Here is a 26,230-nt window from a genome sequence, read left to right on the forward strand (position 1 = left end):
CGGTTAAGCGTCCGACTTCAGCTTGGTTCATGGGTTTGGGCCCTGCATTGGGCTCTGTGCTGACAGCTTAGAACCTGGAGCCTGTTTTGGATTCTGTGTCTCTCCCTCTCTATGTCCCTCACACCCCCCTCAAAAAATGAATAAACATTAAAAATTTTTTTTTTAATTTTTTTTTTCAACGTTTATTTATTTTTGGGACAGAGAGAGACAGAGCATGAACAGGGGAGGGGCAGAGAGAGAGGGAGACACAGAATCGGAAACAGGCTCCAGGCTCCGAGCCATCAGCCCAGAGCCCGACGCGGGGCTCGAGCTCACAGACCGTGAGATCGTGACCTGGCTGAAGTCGGACGCTTAACCGACTGCGCCACCCAGGCGCCCCTTAAAAATTTTTTTTAAACTGTCAAGTCCAAAACCTTTGGGATGCAGCAAAGGCAGCCATAAGAGGGAGGTATATTGCAATACAGGTCTACCTCAGGGAAGAAGAAAAGTCTCAAATACACAACCTCATCTTACACCTAAAGGAGCTAGAAAAGGAATAGCAAATAAAGCCTAAAGCCAGAAGAAGAAGGGAAATTATAAAGATTAAAGCAGAAATAAATGATATAGAAACAACAACAACAAAAACCCCCAGTAGAACAGATCAACAAAACTAAGAGCTGGTTCTTTGAAAGAATTAATAAAATTGACAGCCCCTAGCCAGACTTATCAAAAAGAAAAGAGAAAGGACCCCCCAAAATAAAGTCACAAATAAAAGAGGAGAGATCATGATCAACACCACAGAAATACAAATAATAATAAGAGAATATTATGAAAAATTATGTGCAAAAAACTTGATAATCTGGAAGAAATGGACAAATTCCTAGAAACATAAAAACTACCAAAACTGAAACAGAAATAGAAATTTGAACAGAGCCATAGCCAGCAAATAAATTGAATCAATAATAAAAAATATTCCAACAAACAAAAGTCCAGGGCTAGATGGCTTCCCAGAGGAATTCTACCAAACATTTAATGAAGAGTTAATGCCTATTCTTCCCAAATTGTTTCGAAAAATAGAAATGGAAGAAAAACTTCCATTTCCTTCTATAAGGCTAGCATTACCTTGATTCCAAAACCAGACAAAGACCCCACTCAAAGGAGAATTACAGGCCAATATCCTTGATGAACATGCATGCAAAAATTATCAACAAGATATTAACAAATTGAATCTAACAGTACATTAAAAGAATTATTCACCATGATCAAGTGGGACTTATTTCTGGGCTGCAGGGGTGGTTCAATATTTGCAGATCAATCAACGTGACACAACACAGTAATAAAAGAAAGGATAAGAACCATATGATCCTGTCAATAGATGCAAAAAAAATCATTTGACAAAATACAGCATCCATTCTTGATAAAAACTCTCAACAAAGTAGGGATAGATAGAATATTCCTCAACATCATAAAGGCCATATACACAGCTAATATCATCTTCAATGGGGAAAAACAGAGCTTTCCTTCACTGTAAGGAACAAGACAGGGGTGTCTACTCTCACCACTACTATTTAACATAGTACTGGAAGTTTTAGCCTCAGCAATCAGACAACACAAAGAAATAAAAGGCATCCAAATTGGCAAGGAAGAAGTCAAACTTTCACTATTTGTGGATGACATGATCCTCTATGTCGAAAACCCAAAGAATCCACCAAGAAATTGCTAGAACTAACACATGAATCCAGCAAAGTCACAGGATATAAAATCAATGCACAGAAATTGGTTGCATTTCTATACACCAATAAGGAAGCAGCAGAAAAAGAAATCAAGGAATCGATCCCATTTACAATTGCACCAAGACCCATAAGATATCTAGAAATAAACCTAACCAAAGAGGTAGATGGTCTGTACTCTGAAAACTGTAGAACACTTATGAAGGAAATTGAAGAAGACACAAAGAAATGGAAATGAATTCCATGCTCATGGATAGGAAGAACAAACATTGTTAAAATATCTATACTACCCAAAGCAATCTACACATTTAATGCAATGCCAAACAGCAAAATACCAAACAGCATTTTTCACAGAGCTAGAACAAACAACGTTAACATTTGTATGGAACCACAAAAGACCCTGAATAGCCAAAGCAATTCTGAGAAAGAAAAGCAAAGCTGGAGGCATCATGATTCAGGACTTCAAGCTATATTACAAAGCTGCAATCAAGACAGTACGGTATTAGCAAAAAAAAAACAAAAAACAAAACCCAGACACATAGATCTATGGAACAGAATAAAAAACCCAGAAATGGACACACAACTATATGGTCAACTAATCTTCGACAGAGCTTGAAAGAATATCCAAAAGACACTCTCTTTAACAAATTGTGTTGGGAAAACTGGACAGAAACATGTAGAAGAATGAAACTTGACTACTTTCTTACACCATACACAAAAATAAATTCAAAATGGATGAAAGACCTAAATATGAGACAGGAAACTATCATAATGCTAAAGGAGAAAACAGGCAGGAATCTCTTTGACCTCAGCTGCAGCAACTTCTTACTAGACATCTTGCCAAAGGCAAGGGAAACAAAAGCAAACAGAAACTGTTGGGACCTCATCAAGATAAAAAGTGTCTGCACAGCAAAGGAAATAATCAACAAAACTAAAAGGCAGCCTACATAATGGGAGAAGATATTTACAAACTACATATCTGATGAAGGGTTAGTATCCAAAATCTTGAAAGAACTTACCAAACTCAGCACCCAAAAAACAAATAATCCAGTGAAGAAATGGGCAGAAGACATGAATAGACACTTTTCCAAAGAAGACATCCAGATGGCTAACAGGCACATGAGAAGATGCTTAATATCACTCATCACCAGGGAAATACAAATTGAAACCATGATGAGATACCACCTCACACCTGTCAGAATGGCTAAAATTAATACAAGAAACAACAGGTGTTGGTGAGGATGTGGAGAAAGGAGTATCCTCTCACACTGTTGGTGGGAATCCAAACTGGCATAGCCACTCTGGAAAACAGTATGGAGGGTCTTCAAAAAGTGAAAAATAGAATAACCCTATGACCCAGCAATTACACTACTAGGTATTTACCCAACAGATACAAAACACAGATTCAAAAGGGTACATGAACCCCTATGTTTATAGCAGCATTATTAACAATAGCCAAAATATGGAAAGGGCCCAAGTGTCCATCGACTGATGAATGGATAAAGAAGATGTGGTGTATATACACACAATGGAACATTACTCAGCCATCAAGAAGGATGAAATCTTGCCATTTGCAATGATGTAGATGGAGCTAGAGTGTATTATGCTGAGCAAAATAAGTCAGAGAAAGACAAATACCATATGATTTCACTCATATGTGGAATTTAAGAAACAAAACAGATGGACATATGGGAGGGGGGAAAAGAAAAAAAAAGAGAGGGTAACTAACCATGAGAGACTCTTAAAAATAGAGAACAAAATGTGGGTTGATGGAGGGAGGTGGGGGGGGATGGGCTAGATGTGTGATGGGTATTAGGAGGGCACTTGTGATAAACACTGGGTGTTGTGTGCAAGTGATGAATGACTGAAGTCTACTCCTGAAACCAATATTGCACTGTATATTAACTAAGTAGAATTTAAATAAAAATTTGAAAAAAATTGTCAGTTATTTTACCAGCAAAAATGGGTTTCTTTGGGAATAGCAGAAAATCACATTTCAGGACATGCAAGCTATGGCAAAACCATAGACAAGACTAGAGGACAAAAGACAGGAGTTTTTGTTTTTGTTTTTGTTTTTCCCCATAGAGAAAGGGGGAAGTTGGGAGGGGCTAAGTGTAGTGGCTTTTCATTGGCTAAGTTGTGATAGTCTCTCATTAGCTAGGCTGTTTCCTGGCAAGGAGAAAATATTTCTTCCTCCTGCTAGGGCAGTAAAGTATAGGCTTCTTCCTGTTAGGAATGCAGGGTACCTCTCTTCCTTTTTGGGTCTGCAATCCACAAGGAGTGGTAAGGTGTGAGAGCTCCCACTTCTGGCCTTCTGGCTTTATTTTATTTTTATTTATTTATTTTATATGTATGCTTTTTTTAAACTTTATTTATTTTGAGATAGAGACAGCATGAATGGGGAAGGGGCAGAGAGAGAGGGAGAGAGAGAGAATCCCAAGCAGGCTACACACTGTTAGTGCAAAGCCCAACTGGGGGCTTGATCTCACCAACCGTGAGAATATGACCTGAGCCAGAAAGTACGAGTCAGACACTCAAGTGACTGAGCCACCAGGCACCCCCTGGCTTTATTTTAAAAATGAAGTTTTCTTTATTTGGTTTCACTGAAGAATTTCATCTTAATAATATTGAGTTTTGTAGTTCATGAGCATTCTGTATCTGTTTAGTCTTCTTTCATTTATCTTAGGAATATTTTGTAGTTTTTATTGAATAAGTGTTATTGATAATTTGTTAAATTTATCCCTAGATGTTTCATATTTTTGGATGCCATTGTAAGTGGTATATAAAATATTTTCATTTTACAGTTTTTTTCTTTTTACTATCATCAAATTTTTATTGATTCTAGTATATCAAATCAAATCCTGTGACCTCTCTAAAATCATTTATTAGTTCCAGTAGCTTTTCTGCAGGGTCTTTAAATTTTTCTGTATAGACAAACATTATCTGTGGATAAAGACAATTTTATACCTTCTTTTCCAACTGGTATCCCCTTTTTCCCGTTTTATACCTTATTAAAATGTCTAAGACCTCTTATACAATGTTAAATAGAAATGATGAAAGTATATGTCTTTGCCTTGTTTCTCAACTGGAGGAGCATTAAATCTTTCCCCATTAGGCATGATGTTAGTTGTATGTTTTGTTTTTTTTTTTAATTTTTTTCTTTTTTTTCAACGTTTTTATTTTTTTGGGACAGAGAGAGACAGAGCATGAACGGGGGAGGGGCAGAGAGAGAGGGAGACAGAATCGGAAACAGGCTCCAGGCTCCGAGCCATCAGCCCAGAGCCTGACGCGGGGCTCGAACTCAGGGACCGCGAGATCGTGACCTGGCTGAAGTCGGACGCTTAACCGACTGCGCCACCCAGGCGCCCCTAATTGTATGTTTTTGAAGATGCTTTCATCAGGTTGAGGACACTCCCCTTCTATACCTAGTTTGCTTGGAGTGTTGAATTGACAACTACGTCCTCTGTATCTTATCAAGATAATCACGGATTTTAAAATTTTGCAGTATGGTGAATTTTACTGATTGATTTTGCATAGTAAAGAATTTTGTAAAGAATTTTTGTGTCTACGATATTTGCCTATAGTTTTCTTTTCTTGTAACATCTTTGTTTGGATTTGATATCAAGTTAATACAGCCTTAGAAAATTAGTAAGGAAATCATGCCATTTGCCGCAATGTGGATGGAACTGGAAGGTATTATGCTAAGTGAAATAAGTCAGTCAGAGAAAGACAAATATCATATGTTTACACTCAGATGTGGATCTTGAGAAACTTAACAGAAGACCATGGGGGAATGGAAGGGGGAAAAATTGTTAAAAACAGAGAGGGTGGGAGGCAAACCATAAGAGACTCTTAAATATAGAGAACAAACTGAGGGTTGATGAGGGGTTAAGGGGAGAGGAGAAAATGGGTGATGGGCATTGAGGAGGGCACATGTTGGGATGAGCACTGGGTGTTTTATGTAAGCAATGAACCACGGGAACCTTCCCCCAAAACCAAGAGCACACTTTACACACTGTATGTAAGCCAATTTGACAATAAATTATGTTAAAAAAAAAAAAAAAAGGAGTTTTCCTCCCTTCTTTATTTTATAAAATAGTTTGTGCAGCATTCGTATCTTTCTTTTTTAAGTGTTTGATAGAATTCACCAGTATGTCACTTGGGTCTGGCACTTTCTTAACATGTATTTGTAGTGCAAATTTGCTGTTACCAAATTCCCTCAACATTTTTTGCCTGAAAACGTTCATTTTTGCCTCCAGTTCTGAAAGTTAATTTCATTGGATATAGATTTCTAGGTTAACAGGTTATTTTTATTTTAGCATTTTGTCTATGACTTAATCTTGATTCTGACAAAAAAGTCCGTGGTATTCATTATCTTTGTTCCTCTAAATTTGTCTCTTTTCTCTGGTTGCTCTAGAACTGAGTTTATAGTTTTCATAACATTTGGGAAAATTCTGGCCAAATATTTCTTCACATATTTTTTCAGCCCCCCTCCCCACGTTTTCCCATAGGACTGACTGCAGTTACATATATATTAGATCACTTGACATTGGGTGACAAATCACTGAGGCTCTGTTTATTGGTTTTTCATCCTTTTTTCCCCCTCCCTGAGCTTCATTTCAGAGAGTTTCAAGTAATGTCTTCCAGATTATCTTTTTTCTATTGCAGTATGTAATCTGCTGTTATTCTCATTCAGTTAAATGTTCATTTCAGATGTTCTTTTTTTTTTTTTTTAAGTTTATTTGTTTATTTTGAGAGAGAGCAAGCAAGTGTGAGCAGCAGGTGGGGCAGAGAGAGAGAGAGGAGAGAGAATCCCAAGCAGTCTCTGCACTGTGTGGAGAGCCCCCTGTCATGGGGCTCCATCCCACAAACCTTGAGATCATGACATGAGCTGAAATCAAGAGTCAGATGCTCAACTGACTGAGCCACCCAGGTGCCCCTCAGATGTTCTGTTTTTTTTTTTGTCTCTAGAAATTCCTTTTAGCTCTTTTTATAGCTTACGTTGGTTTCCTCATTATGTTCATGCTTTCCTTTGAATCTCTGAGCATACTTATAATACTTAAAATAGCTGTTTTAAAGTTATTTTCTGTTACTTTCATCATCCCTTTTACTTCTAGTTCTGATTCTGTTGACTGTTTTCCTCTTGATTATGGGTTACATTTTCCTGCTTCTTCACCTGCATAGTAATTTTGTGGGTTGCCAGACATTGTGAATTTTACCTTGCTGAGTATTGAAATTTGATGTGTACAGTGTGGTGTGTGTGTGTGTGTGTGTGTGTGTGTGTGTGTAATGAATTTTGTTGTTTTTATTTAAAGAGTGTTAAACTTTTCTGGCAGGCAGTCATATTATCTGCAGATCAGCTTAATTCTTTCAAAACTAGTTTCTAAGATTTTTAGTCTGTGTCTAGAATATTCTTTATTTTAGGGTAGTTTAACCTACTTCTGGAATTTTAATAACTGTACTATTTATTCAATGAGATTTTTATCCACTCTGAATCATGGGAACTTGAAATGATTCCTGACCTCATTCAAGTTCTGGAAAATGTTTGGCTTAAGCTCCCCATTGAATTTTCTTTCTCTAGCAGTTGTTATTGCTTGGCTTCTACAATGCTCAAGTTGGAATTTAGCCAGAATCTCAAATGTATGTAGACTCTAGATTTCAATCTCCTCTCTCTCTCTTCTCTCCTTTTTGGCATTCACTACTGTTTGGTTATCTGTGCTACAAATTCTAATTGCCTTAGCCTTACCTAAATATGATCTCTGTCTCCTCAACTTGGTAAGACAGTCAGGCTACTTGGTTTTCTTCTCTCTGCTCTGCCATCTGGAAATCTGGTCCAGAAAGAAAGTTAGGATGATTATAGGACTCACTTTATTTGTTTTCCTTCTCTCAGAGGTCACAGTCCTGCACTTCCCATTGTCCAATATTTTATGTTATGTTATGTTATGTTATGTTATGTTATGTTATGTTATGTTATGTTACGTTTTTATTTTAATTCCAGTTAGTTAACATACAGTATTAGTTTCAGGTCTACGGTATAGTGATCAAACAATTCCATACATCACCTGGTGCTCATCATGACAAGTGCACTCCTTAATCCACATCAGGATTTTAACCCATTCCCTCCCACACCCACCCCCTCTGGTAACCATCAGATTATTCTCTATAATTAAGAGTCTGTGTTTTCCTTTGTCTCTCTTATTTTTTCCCTTTGCCTGTTTTCTTCCCTAAATTCTAGATTTGAGTGAAATCATATAATATTATTTTTCTCTGACTGATTTATTTTACTTAGCATTATAGTCTTTAGCTCTGTGCATGTCATTGCAAATGGCAAGATTTCACTCTTTTTTTTTTTTTTTAAATTTCATCCTTTTCTATAGCTGAATAATATTCCATTGCTGTCTATTGTTGATGGACACTTGGGCTGCTTTCATATCTTAGGTATTGTAAATAATGCTGCTATAAATATAGGGGCGCATGTATCCCTTTGAATTAGTGTTCTTGTATCGTTTGGGTAGATACCAAGTATTGTGATTTCCGGAATCTAGGGTAAGTCCTATTTTTAACTTTTTGAGGAACCTCTATACTGTTTTCCACAATGGCTATACCAGTTTGCACTCCCACCAGTAGTGCATGAGTGTTCCTTTTACTCCATATCCTTGCCAACACCTGTTTCTTGTGTTGTTAATTTTAGCCATTCTGATAGGTGTGAGGTGATATCTCATTGTAGATATTTGATTTGCATTTCCCTCATGGTGAGTGATATTGGGCATCTTTTCATGTGTCTGTTGGCCATCTGGACGTCTTCTTTGGAAAAATTTCTGTTCATGTCTTCTGCCCATTTTTAATTAGATTATTTGTTTTTTGAGTGTTGAGTTTTTGTAACTTCTTTATATATTTTGGATACTAAATCTTTATTGGAGATGGTTTGGTTGTTATTTCTCATCTCTCATTTGTGATTTTATTTATTTGAGTCCTTCCTTCCTCTTTATTTCATGGTAAGTCTGGCTAGAGGTTTTTGATTTTTTTTAAATTTTTTTCAAAGAACCAGCTCCTGGTTTCATTGATCTGTTCTATTGTTTTTTTTAGTTTCTATAACATTTATGTCTGCTCTAATATTTATTATTTCCTTCCTTCTGCTGGTTTTTGGTTTGGTTTTGTTGTTCCTTTTTTTTAGCTCCTTTAGGTACAAGGTTAGATTGTTTATTTGGGATTTTTCTTGTTTCTTGAGGTAGGCCTGTATTGCTATAAATTTCCCTCTTAGAAACACTTTTGCTGCATCCCAGAGGTTTCCATGGACTTTTTAATTTCTCTTTTGATTTTCTGGCTGACCTATTCATTGTTTAGTAGCATGTTATTTAACCTCCATGTATTTGTGGTCTTTCCAGATTTTTTTCTTGTGGTTGATTTCTAGTTTCATAACGTTGTGGTCAGAAGAGATGCATGGTATGATTTTGACCTTCTTGGATTTGTTGAGATTTGTTTTGTGGGCTAATATGTGATCTATTCAGGAGAATGCTCCATGTGCACTTGAAAAGAATATGTATTCTGCTGTTTTAGGATGGAATGTTCTGAATATATCTGTTAAGTCCATCTGGTCCAGTATATCCTTCAAAGCCATTGTTTCCTTGTTGATGTTCTGTTTAGATGATCCATCCATTTATGTAAGTGGGGTGTTAAAGTCACTATTATTATTGTATTATCGATTAGTTCCTTTACATTTGTTATTAACTGATTTATGGTTTTGGGTGCTTCTATGTTGGGTGTATAAATATTTATAATTGTTATATCTTCTTGTTGGATTATTACCTTTATTATTGTATAGTGCTCTTTTTTTGTCTCTTGGTATAGTTTTTGTTTTAAAGTCTATTTTGGGGGCGCCTGGGTGGCGCAGTCGGTTGAGCGTCCGACTTCAGCCAGGTCATGATCTCGCGGTCCGTGAGTTCGAGCCCCGCGTCGGGCTCTGGGCTGATGGCTCAGAGCCTGGAGCCTGTTTCTGATTCTGTGTCTCCCTCTCTCTCTGCCCCTCCCCCGTTCATGCTCTGTCTCTCTCTGTCCCAAAAATAAATAAACGTTGAAAAAAAAATTAAAAAAAAAATAAATAAAGTCTATTTTGTCCCATATAAGTATTGCTACTCCGGTTTTCTTTTGCCCATAATCCAATAACTTAAAACTTTTCTTCACATGTTTTTTTCCACACTGTGTGTGTGTGTGTGTGTGTGTGTGTGGGTGTGTGTGTGTTTTAGTTGTTTAAAGTACTAGAACAAGTCCCATATCGTTATTCCTTTATAGGTAGAAGCAAAAGTCCATCTTCTCTTTTTTTGTTTTGTTTTGCTTCTGTCAAGACTTTCACTTTTCCCCTAATAATACATACTTCATTTGCCCTGTTTTGCAATCACAGTTAAAAAAAAATTAGAAGTGCAGAAACTAGTTTTAATCATTTGAACATAAGCACAGTGGTGACTGAAAATATAAACTTTCAAAAAGGCTTTCCCAAAAAGTGCACACCTTTGAAAAAGAAAAAGAAACCCTACAGTTGGATATAGTAGCTCTTTGTATAACTTAACCTGCTTACAAAGCATTTTCATTTATAGAGTTGTATTGTCTCTACTGTTGCCAGTTATTTCTAAGCACAAAATGTTTTAGCAATGTATATTAGGAAACAGATTAAACATGCTTTGAAAGTTTCAAAATGAAAATGAAAACTAATACTCCAAATGTTTCTATTCTGCACATGGGCACATGGCCTCTATAGTTCCATTTCCTAGCTTGCTCTCCTTCTTTGGGCTGCTACTCTCAAAGGCTTTTTCAGATAGGGTTGAGGAGCTCCATATGTCATTCTGTGTTTCATATGGGATTCTGTCTAAGGTAATTTGGCATCTCCTGTCCTGTTTCTTTTGATGTTTCTTACTCACAGACACTTAAAAGGCAGTGCAGATTTTGGAGTCAAACAGATTTGGGTAGTTCAAATATTAGCATCGTCTCAAGTTATTTTATGTCCCTGATAGTTTTTTTTCCTTAAATTTCATCCACAAACAGAAACACTAATGTTTAAATGGCAGGAGATTTGTGGACCTTAGAGCAGAGTAATGTGCTTGGCACACTGCCTGACATACAGGACTTCATCCAAAACTGGGATTTGCTACTGCTGTACCTTCATCTTCTAGATTTTATTTAAAATAACATTTGGCTCAAATACTACAGATTTGTAAGCAGCATTTTGCCTTTAAAATAGTCTCTAAACTTATTACTGTAGCTTAAAATGAAATAAACATGTACTGATTTTAGTGCCCCAGCAATTAGTACCATATAAGGTTAGAGTATCTAATGTCAAAAGAATGACTAAATCAGTAGGCTGAAGATTCCTTCCCATAGGTTTTTCTTTTAAGTTTATTTATTTATTTTGAGAGAATGAAAGAGCAAGAGGAGGGGAGGGGAAGAGAGAGAGAATCTCAAGCAGGTTCCACACTGTCAGTGCAGACAGAGCCCAATGTGGGGCTCGAACTCATGAATCACGAGATCATGAGCTGAGCCAAAATCAAGAGTTGGATGCTTAACCGACTGAGTCACCCAGGCACCCTCCCACCTTTTATATTTTTTCTTTTCTGAGGTGACATTAATTAACATAAAATTAATCATTTAAAAGTATACAATTCAGTGGCATTTTTTTTTCTTTCTTTTTTTTTAAATTTTTTTTTCAACGTTTATTTATTTTTGGGACAGAGAGAGACAGAGCATGAACGGGGGAGGGGCAGAGAGAGAGGGAGACACAGAATCGGAAGCAGGCTCCAGGCTCTGAGCCATCAGCCCAGAGCCCGACGCGGGGCTCGAACTCACGGACCGCGAGATCGTGACCTGGCTGAAGTCGGCCGCTTAACCGACTGCGCCACCCAGGCGCCCCTTCAGTGGCATTTAGTATACTCACAGTGTTGTGTAACTACCATCTCTATCTAGTTCCAAAAGAAAATCCTGTGCCCATTAAGCATTCAGTTCCCATTCCCCTCTCTCCCAGCCCCTGGCAACCACCAGTTTGTTTTGTGTCTCTATAGATTTACCTATTCTAGATATTTCATATGAGTAGGATTATATAATGTGTAGCCTTTTGTGACTGGCTTCTTTCATTTAACATATTATTTTCGAGGTTCATCCATGTTGTAGCATATAGCAATACTTCATTCTTTCTATGGCAGAATAATATTTCATTGTATGGATATACTATATTTTGTTTATCCATTCACCCATTGATGTACATTTAGGTTGTTTCTGCCTTTCTTGACCATCGTGAATAGTGCTACTATGAATATTCATGTATGTGTATTTCAGTACCTGCTTCCAATTCTTTGGGATATATACTGAGGGGTGGGATTTCTGGATCATGCGGTAATTCTGTTTAGCTTTTGGGAGGTGCTTTTGGGTTTGTTTCTCCAAGGGGAAAGGCACAATCAGAGAAATGGGACCTGAAAACTCAGGTGAGCCATGCAGCCAACCCAATTTTTGTCTGTCCCACTCAGGCAACCATTTACCTTGTCTTTAACTTCTTCTGCCAGCAGAGAAAGATGAGCGCTGCGGGTTCCTTACACCTCTGGCATCTGTCCCCTAGGTCTGTGTCTGGCTGTCCCTGGGAAAACTGTGAGGTGGTGCACTATCTCAAATCATGAGGCCAGTAAGTGCTCTGATTTCAGTGGCAATATGAAAAAAGTCCTTCCAGCGGATGGTCCTCATGTCACCTGTGTGAAGAGAGCCTCTCACTTTGAGTGCATCAAGTCCATTTGGGTAAGTCACAGCTGCCCAAAGGAGAATGGAAGAAAATCCATACTTCCTTTTTCTGTACTTGTTAGTGTTTATTGCTTCAGAACAACTTTCTTCCCACAGGAACTAGACCATGCTTTAAAGGAGAAGGAAATAAGCTAAAGACCTGAAAGTACAGGGACCGTGTAGAGAGAAAAATATAGGTGCTCAACATTCATTAATAGTAAAAGCAATAATAGTAATTAAACAACTAATAGAGAAGGATTCAGTGAAAATGCCAACAGGAAAGCTAAGCCAGAATTGCACTGGAGTCAGAAATAAGAAGCTGTCGTATCACCATTATTATTTAACATTGTTTTTGGAACTTTCCAGTAATGCAATAAGATACAAAATACATATGAAGTAGAAAGAAACAAATAAAATATCAATATTTTCAGATGATTGCATGCCTGGAAAGTAGGGTAGAATCAAGAAAAATATTACTATAATGAACTATTGGGACCTCATCAAGATAAAAATCTGCATGGCAAAGGAAACAACAAAACTAAAAGGCAACTGATGGGATGGGAGAAGATATTTGCAAATGACTTATCAGATTAAAGGCTAGTATCCAAAATCTATGAAGAACTTATCAAACTCAACAACCCCCCCCCCCAAAAAACAATAATCCAGTGAAGAAATGGGCAAAAGACATGAATAGATACTTTTCTAGAGAAGACATCCAGATGGCTAGTAGACACACGAAAAAAGTGCTCAACATCACTCATCATCAGAGAAATACAAATCAAGAGCACAATGAAATAACCACCTCACACCAGTCAGAATGGCTAAAATTAACAACTCGGGCAACAACAGATGCTGGTGAGGATGCAGAGAAAGAGGAACATTTTGCATTTGTGGTGGGAATGCAAACTGATGCAGCCACTCTGGGAAACAGTATGGAGGTTCCACAAAAAGTGAAAAATAGAATTACCCTACAATCCAGCAATTACACTAAGTATTTATCCAAAGGATACAGGTATGCTGTTTCAAAGGGGCACACGTACCCCAATGTTTGGAAAGAGCCCAAATGTCCATCAACAGATGAATGGATAAAGAAGATGTGGTATATATATATACATACACACACACACACACACACACACAATGGAGTGTTATTTGGCAAAAAGAAATATTGCCATTTGCAACAACGTGGATGGAACTAGAGGGTATTATGCAAAGCAAAATTAGCCAGTCAGAGAAAGACAAATATCATATGACTTCACTCATATGTGGAATTTAAGATACAAAACAGATTAACAGAAGGGAAGGGAAGCAAAAATAATATAAAAACATAGAGGGGGCAAAACAAGAGATATAAAAAAAATTTTTTTTACCGTTTATTTTTGGGAGAGGGAAACAGAGTGTGAGTGGGGGAGGGGCAGAGAGAGAGGGAGACACAGAATCTGAAGCAGGCTACAGGCTCTGAGCTGTTAGCACAGAGCCCGACGCAGGGCTCAAATCCATGAGCAGTGGGATCATGACCTGAGCCAAAGTTAGAGGCCCAACCAACTGAACCACCCAGGCACCCCTAAGAGACTCTTAAATATAGACAACAAACTGAGGGTTGCTGGAGGGGTTGTGGGTGGAAGGATAGGTTAAATGGGCAAGGAGCATTAAGGAGGACACTTGTTGAGATGAGCACTGGGTGTTATATGCAGGGGATAAACCACTGGATTCTACTCCTGAAATTATTATTGCACTATATGCTAACTAACTTGGATGTAAATTAAAATGAAACAAAAAAACAAACTTAAAACCCAATAATAATGAGACAACCCAATTTTTTAAATAAGCAAAAGATTTGAACAGACATCCACTCACATACAGATGGCAAATTAGCACATAAAAATATATCCAAAGTTATTAGTCATTATAGAAATGCAAATCAAGACAATAGCACTACTTATGTACTAATATGGTCAAAATAAAATACACAGATCACATTAAGTGTTAATAAGGATTTAGAGCAACTGAAACCCTCAGATAGTGCTGGTGTGAATGCAAAATAGCATATCTAGAAAACAGTTTGGAACTTTCTCCTGAAGTTAAATATACAATTACCATACTACCCTTTTTGTGTATCTACTCCCCCGCAAAATAAAAACATATGTCTACATAAGCACCTGTATGTTAATGTTTACAGTTGCTTTTTTCATAATGTTAAAATTAAAAACAATTCAAATGTCCATCAACTGGTTAACAAATAAACAAATTGTGGTACAACTATAAAAAAAGAAAAATATTACTACAATTATTTATGAATGAATAAATTAGTTTGGCAAAAGATCAACATATCACAATGTCATTTTCATATACAACAGTCATTAGTTGGGGAAAAGTAACCCAAATTTATGACTTATTTTTATTTAAAATAATGTACTATAGGGGCACCTGGGTGGATCAGCTCATTGAGCGTCCAACTTCAGTTCAGGTCATGATGTCACGGTTCATGGGTTTGAGCCCCACACTGGGCTCTGGGGTGACAGTGTACAGCATGCTTAGGATTCTCTGTCCCATTCTCTTTGCGCCTCCCCTACTTGTGTGCTCTCTCTCTTTCTCTAAAATAAATAAACATTAAAAATTTTTAAATAACATACTATAATTCTATTATGCTACAATATAATCTACTATAATAGAAAAATGTTTCAGGAAAAAAATCATGACAGATCTGCAAGATTTTAACACATATAGATTCCGCAGTGGAGGGACAACACACGACAGCCTTGTGAGAGTCCTCTCTCAGCACAGAGCCTGGCTCTCTCTCCCCTGTGGCCCAGCCTTCCTGTCCCAGTTGAGAAACTGGAGGTGAGGTCAGTGACCTGAGGCTCACAGATCCTGAGGGATGTGGTGTAAACCCGGTTGGACCTGCCCTGCAGTCGTGGTGTTTCCTGTGTCATCAAGTCAGGCTATTTAGTCCTGAGAAGAGTGTTTTTTTAGAGAGAAAATGGAAGATGGCAGGGTAGGAGGACACTGGGCTCACCGCGTCCTGCTGACCACTTAGATTCCACCCACATCTGCCTAAATAACCCAGAAAACTGCCAGAAGACTAGCAGAATGGACTCTCCGGAGCCAAGCATAGACGAGAGGCCCACAGAAGAGGGGCCCCTTCTGAAGCAGACCACCGAAGGCAAAGTGAGCTGACTCTGCTCCTCCTGCCTCTGTGCACCTTGTGGATCCACCCCGGCTAATACGCCAGATCCCATCGAAGCAGTACCACAAGCCTGGCAGTGTGCAAGTAGCCCAGACAGAGGCCACACCACTCCACAGTGAGTCCTGCCCCTGGGAGAGGGGAAGATAAGGTACACACCGGTCTGACTGTGGCCCCAGCGGTGGGCTGGGGGGCAGACATCAGGTCTGACTGTGGCCCCGCCCACCAATGCAAGTTACTCCAGACAGCACAGAGGAAGAGCCCTGCAGTTCCTCGCCACTCCAGGGACTATCCAAAATGATGAAACGGAGGAATTCTCCTCAAAAGAAACTCCAGGAAGTAGCGACAGCTAACGAACTGATCAAAAATGATTTAAGCAACGTAACATAAAATGAATTTAAAGTAATAGTCATAAAATTAATCGCTGGGCTTGAAAAAAGTATAGAGGACAGCAGAGAAGCTATTACTACAGAGATCAAGGGATTAAGAAACAGTCAGGAGGAGCTAAAAAATGCTATAAATGAGCTGCAAAATAAAATGGAGGTGATCACAGCTTGGATTGAAGAGGCAGAGGAGAGAATAGGTGAATTAGAAGATAAAATTATGGAAAAAGAGGAAACTGAGAAAAAGAGAGAGAAAAAAATCCAAGAGTATGAGGGGAGAATTAGAGAACTAAGTGACACAATTAAATGTAATAACATACGCATAATTGGGATTCCAGAGGAGGAAGAGAGAGGGAAAGGTGCTGAAGGTGTACTTGAAATCATAGCTGAGAACTTCCCTGATCTGGGGAAGGAAAAAGGCATTGAAATCCAAGAGGCACAGAGAACTCCCTTCAGACATAACTTGAATCGATCTTCTGCACGACATATCATAGTCAAACTGGCAAAATACAAGGATAAAGAGAATATTCTGAAAGCAGCTAGGGATAAGCATGCTATAACATAAAGGGAGACTGATAAGACTAGTGATGGATTTATCTACTGAAACTTGGCAGGCCAGAAAGGAATGGCAGGAAATCTTCAATGTGATGAACAGAAAAAATATGCAGCCGAGAATCCTTTACCCAGCAAGTCTTCTAGAATAGAAGGAGAGATAAAGGTCTTCCCAAACAAACAAAAACTGAAGGAATTCGTCACCACTAAACCAGCCCTACAAGAGATCCTAAGGGGGATCCTGTGAGACAAGGTACCAGAGGCATCACTACAAGCATGAAACCTACAGACATCACAATGACTCTAAACCCATTATCTTTCTATAATAACACTGAATGTAAATGGATTAAATGCTCCAACCAAAAGACATAGGGTATCAGAATGGATAAAAAAACAAGACCCATCTATTTGCTGTCTACAAGAGATTCATTTTAGACCTGAGGACACCTTCAGATTGAAAGTGAGGGGATGGAGAACTATCTATCATGCTATTGGAAGTCAAAAGAAAGCTGGAGTAGCCATACTTATATCAGACAAATTAGACTTTAAATTAAAGGCTGTAACAAGAGATGAAGAAGGGCATTATATAATAATCACAGGGTCTATCCATCAGGAAGAGCTAACAATTATAAATGTCTATGTGCCGAATATGGGAGCCCCCAAATATATAAAACAATTAATCACAAACATAAGCAACCTTATTGATAAGAACGTGGTATGCAGGGGACTTTAGTACCCCACTTACAACAATGGATAGATCATCTAGACACAGGATCAATAAAGAAACAAGGGCCCTGAATGATACATTGGAACGGATGGACTTGACAGATATATTTAGAACTCTGCATCCCAGAGCAACAGCATATACTTTCTTCTCGAGTGCACATGGAACCTTCTACAAGAGAGATCACATACTGGGTCACAAAAGAGCCCTTCATAAGTATACAAGAATTGAGATCATACCATGCATACTTTCAGACCACAATGCTATGAAGCTTGAAATCAACCACAGGAGGGGCGCCTGGGTGGCGCAGTCGGTTAAGCGGCCGACTTCAGCCAGGTCACGATCTCGCGGTCCGTGAGTTCGAGCCCCGCGTCAGGCTCTGGGCTGATGGCTCGGAGCCTGGAGCCTGTTTCCGATTCTGTGTCTCCCTCTCTCGCTGCCCCTCCCCCGTTCATGCTCTGTCTCTCTCTGTCCCAAAAATAAATAAATAAACGTTGAAAAAAAAGAAGTACCAAATAATTACAAAATCTTAAGAAAAAGCACATGGATAAGAATATAAATAGTATTTTATTTATTTAAAAAAATTTTTTAACGTTTATTCATTTTTGAGAGATAGAGACAGAGTGCGAGTGGGGGAGGGGCAGAGAGAGAGGGAGACACAGAATCCAAAGCAGGCTCCAGGCTCTGAGCTGTCAGCACAGGGCCCAACGCGGGGCTCGAACCCACGAACTGTGAGATCATGACCTGAGCCAAAGTCGGATGCTCAACTGACTGAGCCACCCAGGCACCCCTATAAATAGTATTTTAAAAAAGAAAATTAGCAAGGGAGTGTTGGAGGCCTACCTGAAACTATAAAATATTTAAATAGCAGTATTACAAAGACCAGGGTCCTGGTGCAGATGTTAGGAGGCCTGAAAGCAAACAAAATTCATACATATTCACAGCTTGCTATATATATATATTCATCTATCTAGTTGTCTACATGATACGATGCAGATGTCAGCTATGATCAATATCCAACATTAGGGCACTAGGGCCATAGGCTTAATAAATTTAGGTAAGATACATGTAGATTTACACAGATATGTATGATAAGGTATAGATTTACACTGATATGTGTGATAAGGCAAACTTTCTAAGTAAATGACTAAGAAAAGATTCTTTAGCGAGACAACTGGGTACCTCTTTTTTTTTTTTTTTAATGTTTGTTTATTTAGTTTTGAGAGAGGTGGGGGGGAAGGGACAGAGAATCCCAAGTAGGCTCCGCACTGTCAGTATAGAGCTGGATGCAGGGCTCAAACTCACCAACCATGAGGTCGTGACGTGAGCTGAAACCAAGAGTCGGACACTCAACCAACTGAGCCACCCAGGTGTCCCCTGGGTAACTCTTCAGCAACAAAATTAAGAGAAGTGTTTAATCCATTTACCAAACAAACTCTCAGTTTGATGCAATTTGACTAGAATAGATAGACATAACAAGATAAATCACAGAGGTAGATAAGCTTGGAAATGTAAAAGTTTTAAATCTTTGACAAAAAAGATTTTAAGACCTTAAGCATACAAAAATATATTCACATCAACTATGACAAAACAGCATAATGTAAAAACTAGATTAAGATATCATTTAAATTTGTAAAAAATGCTTAAGGATAACAAGCTATAGACAAACCACTTGCAGAAAAGAAATTACAACTAGTAAAAGATATAAACAATAAAGGAGAAAATGTTCATACTTTTTAATGATCAAATGCAAATAAAGCCATTGTTTAAAAAAAATTTTTTTAATGTTTATTTATTTTTGAGAGAAATAGAGAGAAACAGAGTGTGAGCAGGGGATGGGTAGACAGAAGAGGGAGAAACAGAATCCAAAGCAGGCTCTAGGCCCTGACCTGTCAGCACAGAGCCTGATGCAGGGCTCCAACCCACAAACCTGAGATCATGACCTGGGCCGAAGTCAGACTCTTAACGGACTGAGCCACCCGGGGCCCCTGAATAAAGCCATCCTTAAAGTAACAGTTTATACCTAGAAATGTAATAACATTTCTTAAATGATGGAATTTCTTGCTGGTAGGTTTCTGTGACATTAATATGCATTGTTATTGGTATTATGAATTATAAATTCTGTGTCATTTCTGGAAGACAATTGGGAAATATTCATTAAGGGTCAAAAACATGAATACAAACTTTTATTTTTTTTTTTTTCTAATTCATCTATGGGGGGGGATTGATTTGTTACAAGAATTTGACCTTATGCAGTTGCCGAAGCAGGTTATACAGTCTCTATTAAGACTACTGACTTTTCATAAGCCGTTGGAGCTTGAGGAGGAGGCAGCCAGGAAGGGAAGATGTAGGTAAAGTGGGGGAAGAGCAAGAACAATCTGGAACCACCAGTAATGAGCTGGAGCCCATGGGTATGAACTGAAACCCATGTATGTAATTGCTTCTGACCTTGATGGTATTCACTAGGCCCAGTGGCCTTCTTGTCCTTTTACCTTTATACTAAATGCCTCTTTTACCTAAGTTAATTTAAATTGAGTTCTGATACATGCAACAGAATATTAATTATATACTATATATATAAATACATAAATAAAATTCATATGCAAGAAAAATGGGAGGAGGAAAAAGGAGGCAAGTATATAGAAACACAACACTAAATTCAGAAAAAGCCAAGTTACTTCAAATGTGAATTGATAAATGAATTTAAAAAATTATTTCTAAGGGCAGCTGGGTGGCTCAGTTGGTTAAGTGTCCAACTCCTGTTTTCAGCTCAGGTCATGATCTCATGGTTGTGAGATTGAGCCCCATGTCGGGCTCTGTGCTGATTGTGGAGCCTGCTTAAGATTCTCTCTCTCTCTCTCTCTCTCTCTCTCTCTCTCTCTCTCCCCCTCCCCTGCTCATTCTCTCTCTTTAAAAAAAAAAAAAAAAGGTTTCCATGATGGGTTGAGAAATGATCTACCTCACTTCTGAGAAGAGGCTGTGAGGTTGCTGCTTCTCACAAGAAGGAAGGAATCCTAGGCTGACAGATACTTGAAGAGAGAATCCAGATCTGTGAGTGCAAGCCATAACTTCTTATGGATGGAAATATTTGACAATTCACTCACTCACTTCTCCAACAAACATTTATTGAACACTTACCTATAGGAGGTGCTTCTCTAGGTTCTGAGATACAGCAGGAAAAAGCCAACCAAACCAAAAAAGTATCCCCACCTTGGTGGAGCTTGCATTCCAAAGGGGAAGAGAATTTACAATGAATGGTTGTCAGGTGGTTGACTGAAGGAAAAAGCAAAGGGGGAGCTCATAGTTTGTGCATGGAGTGGTTGTATTAAGATGTGGTTGGAGAGAGCGTTGCTGAGAAGGTGACATTTGAGTGGACAATAAGGAGGGAATGAGGTCTGACCCATGCAGACATCTATGGGTCAAGTGTCCCTGGCAGAGGGCTAGGTTAGGGGCTCCATTCATGGTCTGGTCTCTTCTCTTTCAGGCAAATGAAGCAGATGCTGTGACTGTCGAAGGAGGTTTGGTGTTTGAGGCAGGCCTGCTCCCCTTTAACCTGAAGCCCATCGTGGCAGAATTCTTTGGGTCAAAAGATGGTGCGTTCTCCCTGGGGTCCCAGGTCTCTGGTCTGACACTGCAGCCATAGGGGGAGGCAGGGTCTCTGTCAGCCTGTAGGGAACAGAGTTGCTGGAGCTCTTTGGATTGAAGGAGTCTGTCATCTATGCTGACCTACAAGGGCTAGAATGTTGACTCTCCCTGGGAAATTGTGAACTGTATGCATCCTGATCGAAATGCCCTTGGTACTACTGGATAAGAGGGGGCAGTGCTGTCCAGAGTCCATCACTTACCCAGTGGGGTTGCACCATTGAGAGGCCCTTCTCTGGAGACACACAGATCTGGACAGCCTCTTCGCTGTGCTAATTCCCCTGCAGTTGCTACAGAACATGGATCTGTGAATGATGTGAGGAGAGATTTGGGGGGAGTTGAAGAATAAGGCTTTGCCTCCTCCCATACTTGTCCATAACTGTCATCAGTGGGTACATGAGCACAGCCCACCTCAATCTGTGTCCAACTTTCAGGGCTCTGTCAAAATCCCGGGGTCACCCCTGCATCCTGCCTCTCACACCTTTACCATTGTGTCTGGGCTGCAGGCAAAGAAACAGAGAAAGGAGAAAAGCCTTTGGGGAGAAACAGTAACATCACAATGACTGGGAGCTGAAGGTCTCCCTAAGAATGCCCTGCAGGCCCTGTAGTAGCAGGTGGCCCCAACCCCACGTCTCCATTGGCTACAAGGGGCTGGCTTAAAGGAACTAGTGTTCATTGCCCTGAAAATGGACTCCCCCCACCCCACTCCTGTTAATCAAAGGCCAATTTTTTTCTTTTTTCACCTGTTCACCAGGAGATGGTGCAGGTCCTAGGATTTCCTGAAGTTCCCCATTGCACACACTCTGGAAGATTAGTTAGCAATAATGTGGTGTCTTCCTTTGGTCCTCCTTTCACTCTGTTCCTTTGCAGATCCACAAACCTACCATTATGCTGTAGCTGTGGTGAAGAAGGACAGCGACTTCCAGCTGAACCAGCTCCGAGGCAAGAAGTCTTGCCACACGGGCCTAGGATGGTCTGCTGGGTGGAACATCCCCATTGGGGTACTTCTTCCTTCTGACTCCATTGAAAAAGGTAGGCTTGCTAGGGCTGGGTGCCCTCAGGCAGGACTCCTACGCCAGTCACCCACATAGATTGTGTTGGGGCCATATAATCACTATCAGGCGCTGAGTTTCATGAACTACAAGGTGAGGAGAGGACAGCCTGATTTAAATGTGACTAGCTGGGTTTGCTGCACCAGCGACCCTCGGGAACTGGCAGCTGAGTCTTCTCTTGGCAAAGGTCCCTTGGTCTCTGAGCTTCTGAAAGCTCCACATTCATTGTAACCCCAGCAGTTTGCCTTGACAAGGGCCATCCCTGGGGCTCATGAGAAAGGGGAACTCCCTTCCAGCTTCCCAGGAAGGCTCACTAGGGATTATAGTCACACCACCGGCAGTCAGGCCTCAGTGCCTGGGGTGAGGGTTTGGGATGGGGGCAAGAAGTGAGGAGCAGACTGGAGCCAAGAATTTTTTATGTCCTTTTTGTTCAGTTATGATGAGCCAAGGGAGTCTAGGGTGCCTTGTTAGCCTTTGAAAGATGATGGGCAAATCTTTCTGTGCTTTTGATCCCTGCCAACTCTGCAGCATCCATGTTTTGCCTGTGATAGAAACAAGGGGCTTTTGGGGTCAGATGGAGTGCCAAAGCCTGGGCCATAGCTCTGGCCGTGTTTGCCCTTTCTTGGGGTCTCTTTTGCCTCCATGTCTGACACTGCTGGACATCTGTCTGAAAAGTTATGACTGTTGGCCTACCCCCTACCAACCACCAGGCAAATTATCCCAACCCTTTCCCATGGATTCCTGGAACTACCATCAACTACCATAGCTCCTGGATCCAAAGGGGAGACGGGTGGGTGGGACCATGTCCCGAAGTAAGAAAGGGCAATTGGAGCTCCTGCAGTGTTTAGAGTTCTGTCTGCCACACCTAGAGCCTCCATGGTGGTGAGTTAACAAGGTGAGTGGTCCCTTGGTTCAGTGTAGGTAGGTGGCTCTCTGCAGTGGACATGCTAGGGACCCCAGGCCCACACATGGGTGTGATGTCTGAACACATGGGGACCCTGGGCCATCCACTTCTTTGGCTATGGGCACTGTTGGCCACCTCTGGACATCTGCTTCCTTAGGACAGTCTTGGGAAGTATGTACAGCCTCATGGGATCTCACAGAGGGCCACTCACTCACACACATACACAACCCAGAGGCCCCCAGCCAGTTCATGCCCTGAGGTCCATATGTCTGTGTTGAGCAGCCACAGCAGAAATGGCCGAGTTCTTCTCCGGCAGCTGTGTCCCCTGTGCGAACAGGACAGCGTTCCCCAGACTGTGTCAACTGTGTGTGGGGAAAGGGACAGACAAGTGTGCCTGCTCCTTCCAGGAACCGTACTTCGGCTACTCAGGTGCCTTCAAGTGAGTGGGGCCCCTCTGCTTCTCCTCACCCTGATGATGGGGAAACTAAGGCACAGGGAATAGACAGGGCCTGCTCAGACCACCTAGGGTGTCAGTGTGAAACCCAGGGTCCTGAGTGCCTCCCATGGCCCACCCTCACTCCTAACCGTCCTGAGGAGCAGCCTTCTGTGTGGGAGCCCCTCTTTGCCCCCCAGGGAGCCTGTGTTCTCCCTCCTGGACCAGGGAGGGCTTGGGGAACAGACCTATCTCTAGGTCTCTGGGATCCACACACACAGGCTTGGGCTTCCAGCTGGGCCAAAGGCCAAGACCTCCCAGCTTGCTTATTTCTGGCAGAGCATCTCCTTGTGTCAGGGACATGTGCTTGCCTCTCCCCACCTCCCTCCCAGCCCTCTGCAGGCACCTTTCCATGTCTGTAAGAGAAATGGCTACTGGTCAAAACCAGAACAAAACTGGCTGGGAATCCAAGGCTATCCTGAGTTTTTATCCTCCATGTATTGGGCTTTATTAAAAAAAAAAAAATCAATCACTTTAGGCTGCCTTTGAAGGGGAAAGTGCGGGTCCTTCCTTCACACCATCCCTCCCTAGAATCACCTGGGTTGTGGCTTACAGAGCTCCTGCCTACCTTAGACCTGGGTTGGCTGTGGAGTTTCAAAAGCCCCTCAGACAGGGCCATTGCCTCTGTGAGGACACAATGAAGTCTGGGAAACTGTGGGCAAAGCCGCGTGAGCCAGTGGTCAGGGCAGAGCCTCAGAGAGGTTGCCAGGGCAGGGGTGAGCCCAAGTCACAGACAGTGGCCTGACTATCACTTTCCCGTTCCTCAGGTGTCTGCAGGATGGTGTGGGGGATGTGGCCTTCGTGAGGCATATGACAGTGTTTGGTAAGTGCTGGATGGAGGGAGAATCATGTGAGCCATACCCTGGCCAGGGGAACTGGTTCTTACCTGAAAGTTTCCTAACATCTAGAGATGGGTGATGACAAGACCGTTAATGATACAGGAGAGTTTCTGTATAAAAATCATTTCTGTTATTTGTACTTGGTTTAGTGTTCAATTTGTTCAGTTTGCAAATCTACTAAATGAATTGAAACAGTATTTACCAATTAATAAGACAAGTTGTAATAATTCAATTCTCTTAGCCACTGCAATATCCATTTCAAATGTAATCACATTCTCCCGAATTCTTCAGTATAAATGGCTCCTAAATGCTTCAAACACCTTAAACAAACACACAAATTATTATAATGATTTCAGAACTTATTAGCACATCTACAACTAGAGGTGTTGCAAAAGCATTATTACTGTGGACAAAAATATATTTATTTTGTGTTTCTACATTGAAAAAATAAACCCTTTTAAGCGTTTTGGGCCGGGTCGCCTGGGTGGCTCAGTCGGTTGAGCCGCCAACTTCGGCTCAAGTCATGAACTCACTGATTGTGAGTTTGAGCCCCACATTGGCCTCTGTGCTGACAGCTCAGAGCCTGGAGCCTGCTTTGGATCTTGTGTCTCCTCTCTCTGTTGCTCCCCCACTTTCTCATTCTCTCTCAAAAATAAAGATTAAAAATTAAAAAAAAAAAAGAGTTTTGGGCCATTTACCAGAAAGAAACAAAAAAACCAAAATAATATTTCAGGCAAATTGAAGTTACAGAATCTGGGTTTTGTTTTGTAACCAATCAAATTTCTATCACATGCAGAATACACTTGTATTGTTCAAGATGTTTAAACCAAATGAATATTCAGTATGCTAGGTTCATTTTTAAGATAAATGTATGCTACCTCAAAGGAAACTTTAAGTCATCACTTTTCACAGAGCTCCTTACAACACAGTGTCTTTCTCTAGCATGAAAGAGGAGTTCAAGGTCCTTTGTTGCTTTGTTCAGCTATTCACAATTCACAGTCCCCTCATTATTACACACTGACCTGGTTTGTTAGCATTTTGGCAACTGACGCATATCTTATTAATAATCAGTAAATTTGATTAGTGGGGTCATTCATGGGTTTCATTTCCCAGAATCAAGTTGTTCCAGATAATTGTCATTGTTATTTCCTCTGGTTGCTCAAGTGGTCACAGTTACTATGCCAGTGGGCAGAGTCTCCTAACACTCACCCTGAAGCATTTGAAAACGTCTTCACTTTCTGAAAACAACAGGTTGTCCCAGCTTGTCCTCATTTACTTTTACTGAAAGTCATTTGCCTGCTAATATAGATCACTCATTGCCTTTGAAAAAAAAGTTAATTTATTTACTTTGAGAGAGAAAGAGAAAGAGAGAGAGACAGAGAGAGAGTCAGCAGGGGAGGGGCAGAGAGAGAGAGAGGACAGAGGATCCAAAGCAGGCTCTGTTCTGACAGCAGCAAGCCCACTGCAGGGCTTGAACTCATGAACTGTGAGATCATGACCTGAGCCAAAGTCGGACGCTTAACTGAGCCACCCAGGAACCCCCACTCATTGCCTTTTAAGTAGAAGTTTATAAGAGACTATCCATCAAGGGGCGCCTGGGTGGCGCAGTCGGTTAAGCGTCCGACTTCAGCCAGGTCACGATCTCACGGTTCGTGAGTTCGAGCCCCGCGTCGGGCTCTGGGCTGATGGCTCAGAGCCTGGAGCCTGTTTCCGATTCTGTGTCTCCCTCCCTCTCTGCCCCTCCCCCGTTCATGCTCTGTCTCTCTCTGTCCCAAAAATAAATAAACGTTGAAAAAAAAATTAAAAAAAAAAAGACACTATCCATCAGGCTTTTGGGGTACAAGTGAGTGTTGGGGAGCTGCTGCTACCACTGGGACCTTAAGGTAAAGTTCTTTCTTTCTGGAGCTATTAGACCATATTGATTTTTTTAATTGAATTCTGATATTACTAAATCATTAAAATTTTTTCTTTCAATATAAAGATTTAAAATGTATTT

General features: G+C 40.5%; 1 protein-coding gene across 1 annotated transcript in view; it reads left to right on the forward strand.

Moving 5' to 3' along the window:
* LOC112850510 (inhibitor of carbonic anhydrase-like) overlaps window positions 1-26,230 on the forward strand; it is a 54,121-nt gene that overhangs the window by 4,916 nt on the left and 22,975 nt on the right. Inside the window, exons 2-6 of the mRNA XM_086674321.1 lie at window positions 12,307-12,479; window positions 20,789-20,897; window positions 21,817-21,978; window positions 23,185-23,341; window positions 24,163-24,218. Coding sequence (XP_086530447.1) covers window positions 12,307-12,479; window positions 20,789-20,897; window positions 21,817-21,978; window positions 23,185-23,341; window positions 24,163-24,218 — 657 coding nt within the window. The remainder of the gene's footprint in view (window positions 1-12,306; window positions 12,480-20,788; window positions 20,898-21,816; window positions 21,979-23,184; window positions 23,342-24,162; window positions 24,219-26,230) is intronic.

The sequence above is a fragment of the Puma concolor genome, chromosome C2, assembly GCF_028749965.1.
Source record: "Puma concolor isolate L17-30 chromosome C2, mPumCon1.1.hap2, whole genome shotgun sequence".
Taxonomy (NCBI): Eukaryota; Metazoa; Chordata; class Mammalia; order Carnivora; family Felidae; genus Puma; species Puma concolor.